At 34.9% G+C, this 18,983-nt stretch overlaps 2 protein-coding genes across 5 annotated transcripts; both read right to left on the bottom strand.

The window, feature by feature from the left end:
* Positions 1-502: 502 nt before the first annotated feature.
* Positions 503-10,134, bottom strand: LOC132633255 (LEAF RUST 10 DISEASE-RESISTANCE LOCUS RECEPTOR-LIKE PROTEIN KINASE-like 1.2). 3 transcript variants are annotated; one of them, XM_060349543.1, is made up of 5 exons: positions 9,318-10,129; positions 8,700-8,993; positions 2,094-2,129; positions 1,740-2,000; positions 503-1,632 (listed from the first exon to the last, which is right to left on the bottom strand). In XM_060349543.1, the coding sequence occupies exons 1-5, from the start codon at positions 9,787-9,789 to the stop codon at positions 698-700; spliced, it is 1,998 nt and encodes a 665-aa protein (XP_060205526.1). In that variant the 5' UTR covers positions 9,790-10,129; the 3' UTR covers positions 503-697. The 3 variants fall into 3 exon arrangements, with proteins under 3 accessions (XP_060205526.1, XP_060205527.1, XP_060205525.1); XM_060349544.1 differs by lacking the exon at positions 2,094-2,129 and having other exon boundaries at positions 9,318-10,134; XM_060349542.1 differs by lacking the exons at positions 8,700-8,993; positions 9,318-10,129 and adding an exon at positions 3,835-8,693.
* A 4,102-nt stretch (positions 10,135-14,236) lies between these two features.
* LOC132633256 (LEAF RUST 10 DISEASE-RESISTANCE LOCUS RECEPTOR-LIKE PROTEIN KINASE-like 2.1) lies at positions 14,237-18,072 on the bottom strand. 2 transcript variants are annotated; one of them, XM_060349546.1, is made up of 4 exons: positions 17,259-18,072; positions 16,641-16,934; positions 15,620-15,655; positions 14,237-15,502 (listed from the first exon to the last, which is right to left on the bottom strand). In XM_060349546.1, exons 1-4 carry the CDS (start codon positions 17,728-17,730, stop codon positions 14,334-14,336), a joined length of 1,971 nt encoding a protein of 656 aa, XP_060205529.1. In that variant the 5' UTR covers positions 17,731-18,072; the 3' UTR covers positions 14,237-14,333. The 2 variants fall into 2 exon arrangements, with proteins under 2 accessions (XP_060205529.1, XP_060205530.1); XM_060349547.1 differs by having other exon boundaries at positions 16,641-16,930; positions 17,259-17,414.
* Between the last annotated feature and the right edge of the window lie 911 nt (positions 18,073-18,983).

The following is an 18,983-nucleotide window of genomic DNA, read 5'->3' as shown; positions in this document are numbered from 1 at the left end:
ATGAACAATTAAACATTAAATTGAAAAAAATAGAATATAGTAGTATTTAACCCTAGTTAAGTGATAAGTGTCAAGTGTGAGTAGAAAAGACATACGTCTTGTATTTATTGACATAGCGTAAAGATTAGGTAAGTTTTTACCGGTACTGCTGGCAAGCACAATTAATCCTTCTACTGGTTCCTGCCACCAGTACTGGCTGGGCAGTACCGGATGAATGTCTCCTATTAAATTTATCTGTTCAACAAAGTCAATATCATTAAGTTTTGAGCAATGAAATGAGTGCACAACAAAATGTATGATGGGGCCATCAAGCTGAAAACTACTTTGAGGAAGTGAACGTGAACATAAATTAGTAAAAGGCACAACTGAAGAGTTCTAAAACACTTTGTTTTGCTTATTAAGACACATCAAATACATTCAACACTAGACACAAAATGTACTCTGATTAATCACCCTGGTAAAACTATAATTTGCATAACCAATTAAACAAGTATCTACACGATTTACTAAAGAATTTAAGAAATGAATTGAATTAGCTTTGTTAAATTTAGAGTACTGCATACGAGATATGTACATCAAAAAGGTCCAAAGTAATCAAAAGGAAAAACACGAAAATTCAGGTTTCGGCAACCAATAGAGCAGGTGATCAAGATCACTATTAAGAAAACCACAAACTAGACAAGCTGAGGGCATAAACTTAGCCAGTACTGGAAGCAGTTGTTGTTGAGCTGCTACTGCTAGTCCATTTTGATATAACTGAATCGGGTGAGTGAGATAACGGGTGATTCTTCAACAACCCAGCATCATCACCAGGACTGGGCTTGCCTATTTCTGTTGCTGTTTTATCCATACTCTGAATTCCAAGTAGAGCCTCCAAAACTTCTGGCATGGATGGCCTCAAATCCCTGTCGTTCTGAAGACATTGGAAAGCCAACTCTGCCACGGCAGTGATCATCAACTTTACCTTATCATTGGAGCTAAAGCAAAGATTTGAATCAACCAGCTCATGTAATGCGTTGCTCTGAATCTTGTTAATTGCCATATTTGATAGATTTATTTCGTGTCGATGCCTACAGATATCAACAGCTGGCAGGGAGGATATAAGCTCAATTAGTACCACCCCGAAACTATAAACATCACTTTTACTGGTGAGTTGATAGCATTCGTGATACTGGGGATCAACATATCCAGGAGTACCCTGTGGAGCTGTTGAGACATGTGTAACATCAGTTGGGAAAAGCCGAGACAAGCCAAAATCTGCTACTTTGACGCAGAAAGTACTGTCCAGGAGGATGTTGTTAGTTTTTACATCTCTGTGAATGACATCTGAATTGTGGAGAAAGGCTAGCGCGCTTGCTGTTTCTATGGCAATGCTCATTCGTGTACTCCATGAAAGTGATCCAGGCTTTGAGCATTCTCCATGAAGATGATCAGCAACTGTGCCATTGGGAATATATTCATACACAAGAAGAAGCTCACGGCAATGGCGAGATGTGCATCCGTAAAGGGTAACTAGATTCCGATGGCGCAAGCGAGTGAGGATTTCAATTTCATTTCGGAATTGCTCAACCCTCTTGTAGTTGTTCTCATATAAACGTTTTACAGCAACATCACGTCCATCTCTTAGTTTACCTATAACATGTCATGTAAACCATATGGTTAATGAATCAGATCAAATGTTTAGGTTTAGTAGCAGGTTTGCAGTGAGAAAAAGGCCACTTCAGAATAATTTCTCTTACCTAAGTATACTGTGCCAAAGCCACCTTCTCCTAGCTCTTTGTTGGAATCAAAACTGTTTGTGGCTTCTTCCAGTTCATTATAGTCGAAGACGTGAGCTCCAAAATAGTGCGAAGCCTTTGCAGGGTCCGTTGTTGAGGAGGGATAGGAAAGGATGCTTCTGGAAATCAAAGACGAACCAGCTTGACTTTTCTTTTGTCGACGATGATAGAGAACGAAAATTACACATGCCACAACGGCAGTGAATGCAGTTGCACCTACACCTGAAAGAGAGAAATAAGCGACTAGGAATATCTTGAACATTGTTGAAGAGAAGGATAATAATAATAAGATGAACAGAGTCAAAGGACAGTTACCTACGGCAACTTTCACCCGGATATCTCTTTTAGTGCCTGTAATGCAGACATAAACAAGTGATCAAATGATACGGAACCACAATAAAAAAATATCTGCAGTAGTATCATAAAGACGTAAATACAACTGCTATCGCCCTTCTGTTTCTTATCTACGAATGAATAATGTCGTTATTTTTTACTCTGTTATGAGAACATAGTCAAACGTGGATTAAATTTGGACTCGATATTCAAGCACCACAGTGCCCTCTGCTATTCAGGCAATCTCGATATATCAACCTTATTCCCTTTTGCAGATGTTGTGGTAATTCATTTTGGCATAAACAGGGTCCTGACATGATTCTACCGCATAGTTATAGTGCTCTAGAAGCTCAGTATGAAAAATCGCAAAATAATGATCAGGGCATTGCTGGCATAATTTACAACATAAGTTTCCCTTTCATAAGGTTTTGTACTCCATTTGTCTAAGGACCAAGCTAAATGGAGTTTCCTGAGGTGGATACGAATGCTTCATCAGATTTCTCGACTTTGATGATCCACCCCCTCCTTAGTTTATTAATGGAGAAAACTTAACAAGGAAAAAAAAAAAGATAATAGAAGGAAACAAGAAAAAATAACTGCTGTAGAAACATCAATTTGAAAAGCCTAAATCCTGAAGTCAGGTTAAAATCACAGAATATCATGAGATTCAGGTGAAAAGGTGGAAACTAATTGCAAGTCTTTCTAACGTCTAAAGTCCAACTTCACCACCTACTGGATAAGAGAGTCAAGGACTTTAGATGGGGCAAAAGAATTAGAGATTTCAATTACGAATTAGACAAGAAGAAGTAGAAAGGGAAGGGATTCGGGAAGCATCCAAATCTCGGGTGGTAGAAGTGAAAACATGGAAACAGAGAGAAAAAGTTGTTTTATTTAGTCATCGCGTCCTCATGCACTTTCAGGACTAGCAAAAGAATACCCAGATGGAGCCTTGCAAATGCAGAATATCGTCTTCAGTACCGAAGTATTGTTTTTCTTCCATTCACAGATATATGATTTTCAAGAATATTGAGATAATCACTTCTGATCTTTTGTTTCTGAAAATTCTATCATATATCTCAGCTAATTCTTGAAAACCAATCCCTTAGGAAGTTCTCATTCCTTGTAAGTTGTAATAGAACCCATCGCTAAGCTGTTGCTATACCAATGAACTGCTCTTTCAGAAGATGCATTGTTATCTGCATCATACACAAATTTTGACATACGTATCTAGCTGGGTGAAGCAAAAACAAAACTTGCTGCTGTCAAGTACTACTACAATCTTAGAACAGGCATCATCAAAAAGGGCTTGTGCTGGACAACCTGTATCTATATTTTATTATTTGGGCTTCACAAACTTGATAAAGAATGCCCCAAAGAATGTTACAATGGATGGAATAAATCAGAAAGGCGTAAAAAAAAATTGGAAGCTTACCACCAAAACATGGGGAAAATTTTGGAGGTATTTTGAATGGACAATTTAATTGAGATGTCTCTTGGGGCCAAATATTAGGGCATATGCCAGCCTATAGGTGATTTTTTACCTTGGTGGCAGTCTTATTTAAAAGTTGAACACTCTGGCTAGCAATAGATACATAACATGCGTCCCAATCAAGGGGAAACATAAGGAGTCTGCCCGAACCAACGGAACGATCCTGGCTACCAGTTAGATTCAACTTATTTTTTGGCAAACAAAGAAAAGTTAGATCAGGGAGATGGAACACACCTTGATCCGGTACATAACCGCAGTAGTAAGAATAAGTTCGGTCCTGACAAAGGCACGTTTGCTTCCTAGTATCTGTATCTAACCAACATAAACCCCTTGACCTCTCACAAGCCATACATTCTATGCTTTTGTTGTAAACCACATCAAACCCTTGCTTCAAAAGCTCCGATATTTTCGTACTTCCTTGGTTCTCAAACTGCTCAAATTCCTTTATCACAACAGGAACCACGACCTTAAACTCACAACTCGGGTACTTTGGTCCCCAAAATGATGAAAATGACTCATCTGGATAGAAACCAAGACTGGAGTCTCCAGTGTTATTGCAGATAAAGGAGAAATTTTTCCACTCTGAAGGTATACTGAAAGGACAACCATATAACAGGACGAAAGCATGCAGGTCGGGACCATAGTGGAAAAGGGCATCGTTCAAGGTAGTGTTGCCAAAACTATCAGGACAAACGTCTTCTTCAAGATCTTTGCGAGCAATTCTCATGGTTCTCGTATCTTTATTGATGGCACGTACGCGGAAATTATGATTATCAATCTTTATAACGGGATCCTCGTTGGCTTCACATTCAAGCTCGAATTCTGGAAGACCACATTCTTGAGGCCGATCACCACCCCAAAAAGGAAAGCCTATATTTTGAATATTCCCACAGCTGTAGGAGCTATTACAAGTGGTATACTGTTCATTTTCTTGGCCATAGGATAATGAGGACGTGATCAAGAAGAATAAGAAGGTGATGACGGGATGGAGCAGAGGAAGAGGGAAGTTTTGAGCGTGCATTTGTGAGAACTCATCAATGAAAGACTAGGTTGGCTGGAGAACCTATGTATTAGAAGAATTTGGCAAAATATATGATTCAATTTAAGTGTCCTAGTGTCAAACATAATCCAGTTTTGACTAACAAAAGATGTCCTGCTTGAGAATTGGTATGGAAAACTGCTCAGTTTTTATATGACTTTTCCAGTGATTAATATATAAAATTCACTTTTCAACTTAGATGACGAAAATAAGGTTTGCGTTCACAACTAGAAGGAGAAATTTCAAATGAATAAACAAGCCTGCGTAAATCTTTTGCTCCAATCTTATTGTTAGCTTTCCAGTCAATAACCTTGAAAAATTCCTCCAAGACTGTAAATAACAGTTCTAGATGATGAATCTAATTTTACCAAAAGGAGGACAGAAATGAAAGGAGGCGGAAGCACTTATGTTCACACTGAACAGGAAAAGAACATGTCTTTGAAAATTCCCTCTTATGGATTATAAAATTCCAATATATCATATCATATTCATTAACTGACTGCACCTGTTGACCATGCCTATATTAACCTAATTAAGGATCTTTTTCTTTTGCCCTTTGTGAAGCTAATGGATATTTTCAGTGCTGCTGATGGTCAGAAAACTACACCGTAGCTGAAAGAATAAAAAGGTGATAAATAATTAAAAAGGGGTTGGCTTTTTTTGACCCGAGACTCAGAAACCTGAATCTCGTCTACAAATAAAGCCTTGTATTTATAATAAATTTCTTTTGGGTCATGCTGAAGAGAGAAATTGCTACTTGAGTTGCGGTTCGCCCCGCATCACTTTAGAACAAGGTTCCAACGCAAAAATGATCTCATCTTTACTAATTTTCTTCCCTAGTTTTTATGGGTCCAAAAAAAAAAAAAAAAAAAAGGAAGAAAAAAAAAGCTTCAAGGAGAAAAAGAATAGCTACCCAAACTAGGCAGCTTTGAGTAATCCCTAGATTGGAGTCGTGTTATGAAACAAGCAGAAACACTTTGCACATCTCCATAGAGAGCATAAACCAATGTCTGGTATATTATCATCATACTATTTCAAAGGTGGGAACATTAAAAAGTTAAAACATTCATTAAAAGTTATACGACACTTTATCCCTCATCTAAATACTATTTCTATACTATTTTTTACACCAAATAGTAAATTTACCTATCAATAAATGACAAATGAATTAACTAAATGAGAAGTAAATCAATTAAATGGAAAGATTCATGTATCAATTAATTCTACAATTATCTATCATTATTATGCTTTTGAATATTAATATATAAAATGAATATTTTTAAAAAATTGTATTGAGATACTAAACTTCATAATATTATCCTTTTAATTTAAGAATTTATTGTAGAAATGTTTTACATGTATTCCTTTAAATTCCCGTGAATTCTTTTCATCTTCTAATTAAAGCTAACATTTGTACTTCATTATTCCTTCATATTTATCCTTTTGTTTTTAATGTTTACTTGGCTTCCTATATACTATATGCTTTTAAAGTGAACGTGCAATGTAAACTTTCACTTATAAATAGAGCATCTAATATCATTCATCATTGTTACTTCAACTTTATGAAGCAAATAGCCAGGGGTTGAAGTTGGTCAAGAGAAAGGTATTAGAATCTATATTAAAATTTTATAGTTTGTTTTTCTATAGTAAAAGTTAAATATCATGTAATTTTATTCCTTTTTCCAGTATTTGTATACATCAAATTTTCTAATATCAGTAACTATTAAGCATCTCTATTACACCTAGCTATTATGTACTTCTTTACAGGAGTATATCATGAAACTGACAATGAGTTACGAGCTATCATGAGGTGGACATGTTGATTAAATCGCTTTTCGTTCACAACTTCTTGATATGTACGTTGTTACAAAAAGGGGAAGGCTACTTATATAAGATGTTACTTTCATTCGACAACAACCTAATTTGATGTCTGTAACTATTGAGTATCCATATATATCACAACTAACAATTATTCCCTTGCTTTTTTCCCCTTCAAATTTTGTGTAACTTATCACATACATATATATATATATATTGTAAATATTATTAAAATCATTTTATTAAATTAATTAGCGTGAGATACACGTGTTAAAGTACAAGTGCGAAAACTAGTTTTACAATAACGTGGAAAAGAAAAAAGTTCCAAAAAACAGGAAAAGAAATTTCATGGGTATCAAAAAGGCCCTTTTTCAGAAAAATTAGCCCAAAAGTCACGGTTTTGGACTGCTTGTTAATCTTTTTTTGGCGCGGATTGTCCTTCATATGGGCTGGTCTTTAATTTTTTGCCCTACTTCTCATTTAATGAAAATTTGTGGGTCAAAGTACCTTTATTCGCTGGTTACGAACCAAAGATTCTGGGTTCGAACCCCAGCAAAGTGAAAAAAACAATTTCGCAAGGCAATGTTTCATAGAAACTATGCTTATTTGGGCAAAGTTATATAGAACTAGGCCTTTTCCGGCATAGTTCTGTAGAAACTATGTTTTTATAGAAATTATGCCTATTCGGGTAAAATTACATAGAAACTATGTCTTGTCCTGTATAGTTCTGTAGGATAACTTAATTTCTATTGAACTATGCCGGACAAGGCATAGTTTATATGTAACTTTGCTCGAATAGGTATAGTTTCTATGAAACCTTGTCTTGCGAAATTAGTCATCGATCCGAATTTCTTCTTTTTGTTTTTTCGATGTCAAGAGTATTTTTGGCTACTTTTTATTACTTAAAGTGCCAAAGGACAAAAATAAAGACCACCCCGAGATAGGACAATCGTGCGAATTGCCTGACAAGTAATTGTGAAATAGTCATAATTAAGGAGAAAATAAAATTTGAACAACAATATCCCTAGCTAATAGTCTAAAACACAGAAAAAGATCAAACATGGCGCTGAAGTTCAAAGTTAGTTTTGACAAGCGAACTCTTAGAAAAATTCTTGAAATTTCTTATATGTAGTTCAAACTCCAGAATTTTCAGGAGTCAACTCATAAAGGTTCTAAACTCCAGCACAATGTGTTTGCATTTTCCCATGTTTGAGCTTGGGTTATTTTTTCTCCAGATTTTATATTGGAAACTAAAAGTGGCTAAACTTTGAATTGTTTTGAATGCTGGTTAAAGCTTAATAATTAGCTGTGGCCTGTGGTTATTTGCCAATGGGCTTACATCTGGGCTAGTTTAATGGGCCTTTTAATTTCTGCAGCTATTAGTAGTACTGCCTAGTGCTTACTGGGTTTATATCCCTTCATTTTTGGTTCTCTTTGTGGAAAATTCGACCGGGTTTCTGATTTTAGACGCAATAAATTGCTGTGAAACTAAGCAAAGCAGAGCTGTACTTTGATTTTTTTGAATTCAAAGTATTTAGGAAAGAGAAGTGTCGAGATATTAAAGTCAAATCCTAACATCAGTTATTCAACAAAACCTGATACAATTGGCGTATATAATAAGATGGGATAATGACTAAACGCGTAGGCCAACTATATATGGAATCAGAAGATTGGACCTTTTTTAGATCAAATAGCATTACTTGGGTTAAAAAAGTGATAAAACCAAACCTTCGTATTAATCTTCTTGAACAGGACGGATTGTGATTTCTTTTTCTAGGTTTATGAAACACTTCTTGTCTGACCAGCTTTCAAGGCATAAGAACGACTGATTCAATATCAATAGCTTCAAATTTGCAGTATCATGGGATAAATATGATTTCTTCTCTTTTAACTAAATATTTCGAGTTCGAATAAGAAATATATGGTAGGAAAGTAAGTTTCGAATATGAATGATTAAACCAAAAAATAATTTCAAATATGCATGATTAAACCAAAAAATAAAGAGTTATAGATTTGATATACCAAATCTAAGAGGCAAAACATTCTTACTACATATCTGTTCACGTCAGTCATTTGAATGTAAACCAACAAAAAGTTTATTAACCATGAGATAGACTGATTAGGTTGATTTTAACTTTTAAGCAGCAAATTATGAAAATCTAACGGCAATGTTCTATAAGAAGAATGAGCAAGGTAAATACTAGCAAGTCGATAACCATAAACTGATAAAGTTGGAATGTACCTTTGCAATGATCAAATTTAACGGTACCATCTTGGCAAAAGCACAAAAGTTCCTGAGTTGAATTGTTAGAACCACAACGCCCGCCTGATTCCTCACACCGGCCGCACTCCAACGCGCTCCCCCAGTCCAGCACGAAACCCCCTCCCATGACCCCACCAAATCCTCTGATCCAATCATCCTTCTCGAAGCGTCTCCTCTCTGTCACCGTCGCCACCACTTTCTCCTCACAAATCCCAAACCACTTCAAATCTTCTGGCTCAGTTACCCCAATATAGAAATAAGTCATGTTTCTACCTGACAAGAGGGGTTGATCAGATAGTCAGTGTGGCAGAGCACAATTTTCATTAAAGGGGTACAAAAATATGAAGAAATAAATATACGAAGAAGATAATGGAATTTCAACGTCTATTATATATATATATATAATTGATTTTAACTTTGTATACAGTGTAATTTTTCCTCGAAGCCTCAATCCTACCTATAGCTCCACCCCTGATGGTCAACACCCCATACCTATAACCCCAGGATCGTGAGTTCGAGTTACCAAAGGAGCAATAACTCCAACAAAGGGGGATCAAAAGGGAGGGGAAGGGGAATAAAAAAACGTCCTGTTTGTACCTGATTTCAAGCATTCTGCGGGAAGCGCATACGGTACAGGCTTCGTACAGTTGAAATAAAAATTGAGTTTCAAATCTGAATCCGAATAACTCAACGGCAATTTCTCCAATGTAAGGTTGTGACGTGCTCTAGGACATTGCACGTCTAAAACATCAATGTCCACTAGAGTGAGAGAACCGGTTTGGTAATCTATCTTTTTGACGTAGAAAGCATCGCCAGGAAGGTAAATAATAGGATGTGGTTGATCTTTTGAGCAGTTGATGCCAAATTGTGGGTAACCACAGTATTGAGGAAAGCTGGAGTTGTAATTGTCGAGTCTCCAGAAAGGATATGAAATTTCAACTCCATTGCAAGTAGATTTAGGACAATATGCTTTTGAAGGAGTATCGTCATTTGGACTGGATCTGACGAAGGAGAAAAACAGAGACGCGAAAAAATAGAAGAAGAAAGAAAAGGATTGATTTTGAAACATGGTCAATTAAAGTTGAACAAATTGCAAAACTGATTGGTATACATGTAGTAGAATCTTTTGTGCAGCTTCAAGTGTAATGTTTTTTCATTGAAACTTGCAATTACTTAAACTACTTGTTTGATTCCACACAGTATATATTAAAAGAGAGGGAGTATATATTTTTGACAGCATGAAGTATGAAACGTTGAATTTGGGAGCCCCTTTATAGTCTCATGGATAGGCACCAAACTATTTTGTCATTTGCTGGTGAGAGTTGGATTTCTTAATATAGGTATTGAGTTTATGGAGATTTTTTTTGAAGACTTTGGATTGATTTATGTATTGGGAAAACATAAAGAATGAGGAAAGAAGGTGAGATGAATTATTTGTATCCAAAAATGCACAAGAAAATGATGGTCAAATTACGACGTCAACCAAAAGGAAAAAAAAAATAAGAAGGAAATTGCAACGCGGCTTCTCTTTACAGTACAATACAAGCAGTTTCCTCGATCACGCCCATTGCAAATTGTAATTTAGGTACACAGCAATCAAAGCGGATTGCAGCGGTGTAGCACTAATAACAAAACCAGAGACTAGTAAGTAAGAAGCTAATGGTAATAACGTCTCAAATTATACATCGCTTTTTTGATTTATATGTCCATTAATAAATATTAATTAGAAGAGGTATTTAATTAGTTGTATTCTTATTTATATCTATATTATAATCTCTTGCCATTAAATGTGTTACTTTATTTATGTGTCATTTTCTTTAATGAAATTTTTTTTACTAAGAATAAAATGAGAAAAAAATAATTAATTATGCCTTAGCTCCTAAAACGATAAAAATTTAAGACAACTATTTTTAGTTGTCATGACAAACAATTTGAGGGGAGGGAGTTCAGTATTTGGTTCCTGGACAAATTTATGATGGGATCATAATGGAGGGATTATAATAACTAATGCTTATGATTTGCTTGGATCTTTGCATTAAAACTGGAGTAGATGATGCATGATTTAAATTTAAAATACTATGTGTTTGGTTTTAAATTGGACAAATTTAGATAAACTTTTATTTGCAATTTTAATTTTGAGCTTCTCAATCCAATTTGGCATTTTCCATTTTGTTTTTCAGAATTTTATTTATATTGGTTTCTATTAAACTTTTTCTTTTCCTTGCTTTATTTTTTTTAATTTTTTTTTGCCCTTTGCTGCTTTAAATAATACTCCTATTAATACTGCTGACCACAATTGACTCAGTCAGTACTCGTTTTCATGCTTTGTATACTTGGCTTATATACCCGAAGCGACGCACGCACATATGCTTCCACTTTTTCAAAAAAATATAGCAATATCCTTTCTATTTTATTTTGTTCCACTATGGAGCATGGGCTTGTTTGAGAACAATTCTGCACTTACACGGAAGTGAAGAAAATACAAAGGAGCTGTTTGGATATGATTTAAAATTATGATATAAATTAGTGATTTGAAATCATAATAATTTGAAGTTGAAATTTTGTATGAATATGCAATTTGGGTTTCTTAAGTTGTATTTTTTCTCATATACATAAAAACCTCACAAGCTGTGAAAACCATCAAAATTTTCATAATTCTTATACAATCTTACCAAATGACTAAAGCTTAGTTCATAACAAAATTAATACACTACTAGAAAACATTTTTAAGAAATACAACGTCAAGTGATCGAATTTAGTTCAATAAAAAAGAAAAATTGAACATGAGTTGGATAAGTAAATGCAGTTGATAATGGTTGGTAAGAGTAAATTTATTATAAATATACTATCATCTTGCATTACTTGATATTTGATATATTGTGAATGGTTGGTAAATACATCTACCAACTTGTGAGTCTTTCTTTACAAAATATAAACTTATGGGTTAAATTTTACATTTTAAAAATTTGAAATCATCACTAATTGGAATCTCAAATCATGCCTTTATGGATGATTTGGGATTTGAAATCATGATTTGAAATTGAAGCTAAAATTTTATGCCAATTGCATAAACAAACGCTGATTTGAAATCATGATTTGAAAAAAACTGAATGTGTTCCACAATGGAAACAAGAGAACACGAAAAATATTGTGTCACAAAAACATTTTTTCCCCTTAACATATTTAAGTGGTCAATACGTGATTAAATGCTAGATTCATAATGTTCTTTACTTTATATGTAAAAGACTAGTTTTTGCTAGATCTGACTCCTCTCCATTACATCTTCTCTTCATTTCCTTAAGTGTATCTTTAGTTGAGTAACATTGTGTTCTATTTAAGTTGTAAAAGTCCAGATTATATTACACTAACAAGCATTTTAACCATAATTAAATGATTTTTTTTTTAAAACTACCCTCCGATTTTAGTAAGAAAAAAGATATTCCCCACAAGTTTTGATACCAATTAATATCATCTTATATTTTAATATTTAATTACATGTTAAAACTGCATAACATTAAGCTAAGAGGTTGGGTTATTCTTTTTCAAAATATCACCAAAGCCCTAAAAATTGTGAGACTCTTGTACAGGGGAGATTAATACATAATCGACTACTGTCTTCGAAGCAAGAAAAAAACTCTTGGTTATTTAAAATATTTTTTATCTTCTTTTGTGTGAAATAAAAGGAAAAAAATGTTTTTTAAGACTATTGTTTATTATCAGGCTAAAGCTAAAGCCGCTAAACAACACATTTATACGGAGAAAATAAGATCACTTGATCTCTTACAACTTGAATAGAATAAGATCACTTGGCCACATTTACGTTGTACAATTATAATATTTGAATCCAAAAGAATAAGATGGAATTAATGATATGGGCAAAATTTGTGGAAAACATCTCTTCTTACCATAGTTGAAGAGTATTTTTCCATAACTTACTCACTTAACTATCATTAAGATGCTTGTTAATATGATATAATTAAGACCTTTAAAAATTAAATAAAACACATGCCACTCATCTAAATGTGCACTTGAGTAAATGTAAAGCAAGCGTAAGGGAGAGGAGTCAAATCCGTTTTGTTTAAGTAACAGAAATCATTTTTTCCCAACATTGATCAAAGGTGTTGGTAGATGGCATGATTGTGCGCTCTCTCTCTCCATACATGCATACGCTTACAAAAACATATGTATATATTTGTTTGCACATGTTCAAAAAGAATAATATTAATGCTTTAATTTGTACTCCTCCATTGCCAATATGGACCGGCCTGTATAATTGTGCAAAAGCAAGTCATCTGAAAAAGTGAATTTTTAAAAATCGTTCAACAAAGTTATTACCTCTTCTTTTTTTTTTCAAACTCAGATTAATTACTTGTTAAATCCAAACTGCGGTCATTTCCTTCGAGTTCAATTTAACCAAACGAACACGTGTTCCTCCATCTTCCCGCCTAAATATACCTCTTCACGTCTTGCACACACCATATTCTACAAACTCAGAAAATCAGTACAGGAAGGAAAAGCCATGGGAGCTCTCTCTCTCTTCATCCTCACCGTTGCTTTTGCTTCTACTTCATTCCTTTCTCTCTCCACCGCAAATGCAATCGGTTGATAACGCAAGACAAGTAATGTCCAGGTCAGGGTACAGCACTATGTCCGCCATTACTATGCTGCGGAAGGAAAAATACCTCCTCGCTTGGAGTAAACGCAACGTCACTGCCGGCTTCACTATCTTTGCTCTGAAGGTAAAATTCCGGATATCAATTCTCCTTCATTATTCCCCTGTTTATCTCACCCTCAGTAACCTCCGTTTTATGACAGAAATCCCTACGATTTCTCGTGAAAAAAATCTCATCGCTACTACTACAAGCAGAACTTACCTTGATTCTGATGAAATCTCAATTGGCCACGTCATAATCTCTCCCCTGCCAATCTACGATGACGGCTATGTCATTGTTTACTCCATTCAACAATTCTTCGACATCAAATACACCAAGGACAAAATAGCAAGGCGTAAGAACAGTGAACTCTGAGCTAATTCTCATGAAGGTGTACTGTCTCTATAAATTCTTCTTTTGATATTGAACTGTTCATTTTGATGGATTGATGATGGTGTTTTGATTAGTGAATTTTGGTTTTTTGATTCTTACAACCAATTGTAGTTGTTATAGCAGATCAGGTACAGGGGAATCATCATCATCTATATTTTTATTTGCTCGAATTCCTGAAAAACTGTCTAAACACAGTACGCACTTCAATTTGTTGGCTACCGATTCAAAGGTGTTGGTACGTGGCATGATCTTGTGCGCTCTCTACCTACACAAACATATGTACGGAGTACATATGTTCAAAAAGAATATTATTAATGCTTTAATTTTGTATTCATCCATTGCCAATATGGATCCGTCTACAAGTTGACTAATCACTCTATTCAAAACACTAACACGGACTGTTCTGCTAATTAATGGCTAAAGACATTTTAAAATTAAATGATCATAAATGCTCAAAGAGAAAAGGCAAAAGAAGATGGTGAACAAGTTTCATTAGATCTACGTTTGTATCTGTTTCATTCTCCAATGAGTGTTTGTAAGTCATGTCCAAACATTTCTTCTTCAAATGTCATTCTTCACTAGCTGAGACTGTAGAATCAAGTGTTGAACTCAAAGAAGAATAACACATAAAGGGCTTAATTGGCTGCCCCAAAGAGATCATGGACGATCCTTCAGATCGTGAGGGAGAACATATGAAAGGTTTTGGTGGGAATTGAATGGCCTCTAACTTACCTTCCAGCATTTTAATTGCTTTATTCATTGGTGGTCTATGAGAGGGATCAGTTTGAATGCACCACAAACCTACTAATATCATCTTCTTTGCAATTTCTTCTTCTTCAATGGTCGTGATGCATTGTATATTCAAATCTTCAACTGTTACTAGGCGTTGATAAGCCCAACGTGGGAAGTATATTTCACTATGATGGCTTCTTTCTGCAGTGTAGTTCCTTCTTCCTCCTACCATTTCAAGAACCATCATTCCGTAGCTGTAAACATCTGATTTATGAGAGACGCCTCCAAAATTTCTACTGAATACTTCTGGAGCAATGTAACCAATGGTTCCTCTAGCTTCCAACATCGATATCGTGCTTTCTTTCTCAGGGCATAGTTTTGCTAAGCCAAAATCAGATATCTTGGGGCAGAATTCCTCATCAAGAAGGATGTTGTGAGGTTTTATGTCGAAATGCAATATTCGTGCATTGCATCCTCGATGCAAATACTCCAGTCCTCGTCCTATCCCAAGCGCAATTTTGTACAACTTTTCCCATCCCAACTTAGAATCTTCACCATAAATGTGTTGATCGAGCGATCCATTGGGCATGAATTCGTAAACAAGAGCTCTTTCTCGACCATTAAAAGAAAATCCCAATAGAGTAACTACGTTGACATGTGAAGTTCTACTGATGCTTGCAACTTCGTTTATAAATTCTTCTCCATTGCCTTTGGTCGAATTTAAAATCTTTACAGCAACAGGATGGCCATCAAGGTTACCTTTATAGACCCCACCATAACCCCCTTGTCCAAGCTTCTCTTGAAGTGAATTTGTCATTTTCCTAATGTCTGAATAACTGTATGCCTTAGGGGCTAGGGATCCATATTGCCTGAGGAAGGCCTCAATATTCTGATGTTCTCTACTCTTCTTTGGTAACAAAAGGCATGTACCGCATGATTTCTTAGATACACTGCAGTAGATTATGCAGCAGGTTAATATTATTCCTATCCCAGCAGCAAATATACCTGTAAGTAACCGGATGCACAAAAAAGTGTTTGAATCCACAGTTTATCTATACGTTCTTGATCCTTGTTGTGAAGAGAAGGACAATAATAAGATGAACAAGGTCAAAAGACAATTACCTATGCCAATTTTCACTCTGATATCTTTTTTATTACCTGTAATGCAAAGATAAACAAGTGATCATTTGATACAGGACCATACTAAAGGAACTTCAGTAGTATAACAAATCAACAACTATGACCTTACTGTTTCTTACCAACGAAGTAAGAAACTTGTTGGGATCGAAATAATCAGGGTGTCATGCAGAAGCTAATAATTGCAGACATCAAACGACGATAAATCGGATGACATACAAAAACTATATATAAAAAAATTTTTACTAAAATAAGCTTAATATTATTATATGATTTGGCCAACTGACCTAATACATATGAAAAACTAAAATAAAAGCATAAAACTATTGAGAGATCTCCCCCTAAACAAAACTCTTTAAGGACTACATTGTGGATGCTATTGCGTTATGTTGTATGAGAGGTATTCTTCGATTTATAGAGGTCCAAAACCTTTTTCTACAAGAAAAGGACTAACCAAATATGGAAGAGAACTATATCAAACTCTTTGTATTAATATTCTTGAACAGGACGGATTGTGATTTCTTTTTCTAGGTTTATGAAACACGTCTTCATTTACCAGTATTCAAGGCATAAGAACGACTGATTCAATATCAATAGCTTCAAATTTACAGTATCATGGGATAAATATGATTTCTTCTCTTTAACTAAAGATTTCGAGTTCGAATAAGAAATTTATGGTAGGAAAGAAAGTTTCGAATATGACTGATTAAACCAAAAAATAATTTCAAATATGTATATGATTAAACCAAAAAATAAAGAGTTATAGATTTGATTTTTCTTATATACCAAATCTAAGAGGCAAAACATTCTTACTACATATCTGTTCACGTCAGTCATTTGAATGTAAACCAACAAAAAGTTTATTAACCATGAGATAGACTGATTAGGTTGATTTTAACTTTTAAGCAGCAAATTATGAAAATCTAACGGCAATGTTCTATAAGAAGAATGAGCAAGGTAAATACTAGCAAGTCGATAACCATAAACTGATAAAGTTGGAATGTACCTTTGCAATGATCAAATTTAACGGTACCATCTTGGCAAAAGCACAAAAGTTCCTGAGTTGAATTGTTAGAACCACAACGCCCGCCTGATTCCTCACACCGGCCGCACTCCAACGCGCTCCCCCAGTCCAGCACGAAACCCCCTCCCATGACCCCACCAAATCCTCTGATCCAATCATCCTTCTCGAAGCGTCTCCTCTCTGTCACCGTCGCCACCACTTTCTCCTCACAAATCCCAAACCACTTCAAATCTTCTGGCTCAGTTACCCCAATATAGAAATAAGTCATGTTTCTACCTGACAAGAGGGGTTGATCAGATAGTCAGTGTGGCAGAGCACAATTTTCATTAAAGGGGTACAAAAATATGAAGAAATAAATATACGAAGAAGATAATGGAATTTCAACGTCTATTATATATATATATATAATTGATTTTAACTTTGTATACAGTGTAATTTTTCCTCGAAGCCTCAATCCTACCTATAGCTCCACCCCTGATGGTCAACACCCCATACCTATAACCCCAGGATCGTGAGTTCGAGTTACCAAAGGAGCAATAACTCCAACAAAGGGGGATCAAAAGGGAGGGGAAGGGGAATAAAAAAAGGTCCTGTTTGTACCTGATTTCAAGCATTCTGCGGGAAGCGCATGCGGTAGTGGCTTCGTACAATTGAAATAAAAATTGAGTTTCAAATCGGAATCTGAATAATCCAACGGCAATTTCTCCAATGTAAGGTTGTGACGTGCTCTAGGACATTGCACGTCTAAAACATCAATGTCCACTAGAGTGAGAGAACCGGTTTGGTAATCTATCTTTTTGACGTAGAAAGCATCGCCAGGAAGGTAAATAATAGGATGTGGTTGATCTTTGGAGCAGTTGATGCCAAATCGGGCATAACCACAGTACTGAGGAACGCCGGAGTTGTAATTGTCGAGTCTCCAGAAAGGATATGAAATCTCAACTCCATTGCAAGTAGATTTAGGACAATATGCTTTTGAAGTAGTATCATCATTTGGACTGGATCTGACGAAGGAGAAAAACAGAGACGCGAAAAAATAGAAGAAGAAAGAAAAGGATTGATTTTGAAACATGATCAATAAAAGTTGAACAAATTGCAAAACTGATTGGTATACATGTAGTAGAATCTTTTGTGCAGCTTCAAGTGTAATGTTTTTTCATTGAAACTTGCAATTACTTAACTACTTGTTTGATTCCACACAGTATATATTAAAAGAGAGGGAGTATATATTTTTGACAGCATGAAGTATGAAACGTTGAATTTGGGAGCCCCTTTATAGTCTCATGGATAGGCACCAAACTATTTTGTCATTTGCTGGTGAGAGTTGGATTTCTTAATATAGGTATTGAGTTTATGGAGATTTTTTTTGAAGACTTTGGATTGATTTATGTATTGGGAAAACATAAAGAATGAGGAAAGAAGGTGAGATGAATTATTTGTATCCAAAAATGCACAAGAAAATAATGGTCAAATTACGACGTCAACCAAAAGGAAAAAAAAAATAAGAAGGAAATTGCAACGCGGCTTCTCTTTACAGTACAATACAAGCAGTTTCCTCGATCACGCCCGTTGCAAATTGTAATTTAGGTACACAGCAGTCAAAGCGGATTACAACGGTGTAGCACTAATAACAAAACCAGAGACTAGTAAGTAAGAAGCTAATAGTAATAGCGTCTCAAATTATACATCGCTTTTTTTATTTATATGCCCATTAATAATAATTAGAAGGGGTGTTTAATTAGTTGTATTCTTATTTTTACCTATATTATAATCTCTTGCCATTAAATGTGTTACTTTATTTATGTGTCATTTTCTTTAATGAAAAAAATTCTACTAATAATAAAATGAGAAAAAAAATAATTAATTATGCCTTAGCTCCTAAAACGATAAAATTTGAGACAACTATTTTTAGTTGCCATGACAAACAATTTGAGGGGAGGGAGTTCAGTATTTGGTTCCTGGACAAATTTATGATGGGATCATAATGGAGGGATTATAATAACTAATGCTTATGATTTGCTTGGATCTTTGCATTAAAACTGGAGTAGATGATGCATGATTTAAATTTAAAATACTATGTGTTTGGTTTTAAATTGGACAAATTTAGAGAAACTTTTATTTTCAATTTTAATTTTGAGCTTCTCAATCCAATTTGGCATTTTCCATTTTGTTTTTCAGAATTTTATTTATATTGGTTTTCTATTAAACTTTTTCTTTTCCTTGCTTTATTTTTTTTTAATTTTTTTTTGCCCTTTGCTGCTTTAAATAATACTCCTATTAATACTGCTGACCACAATTGACTCAGTCAGTACTCGTTTTCATGCT

Source organism: Lycium barbarum, chromosome 3, assembly GCF_019175385.1.
Source record: "Lycium barbarum isolate Lr01 chromosome 3, ASM1917538v2, whole genome shotgun sequence".
NCBI classification, from domain to species: domain Eukaryota; kingdom Viridiplantae; phylum Streptophyta; class Magnoliopsida; order Solanales; family Solanaceae; genus Lycium; species Lycium barbarum.
This window is presented reverse-complemented; position numbering and strand designations above follow the sequence as displayed.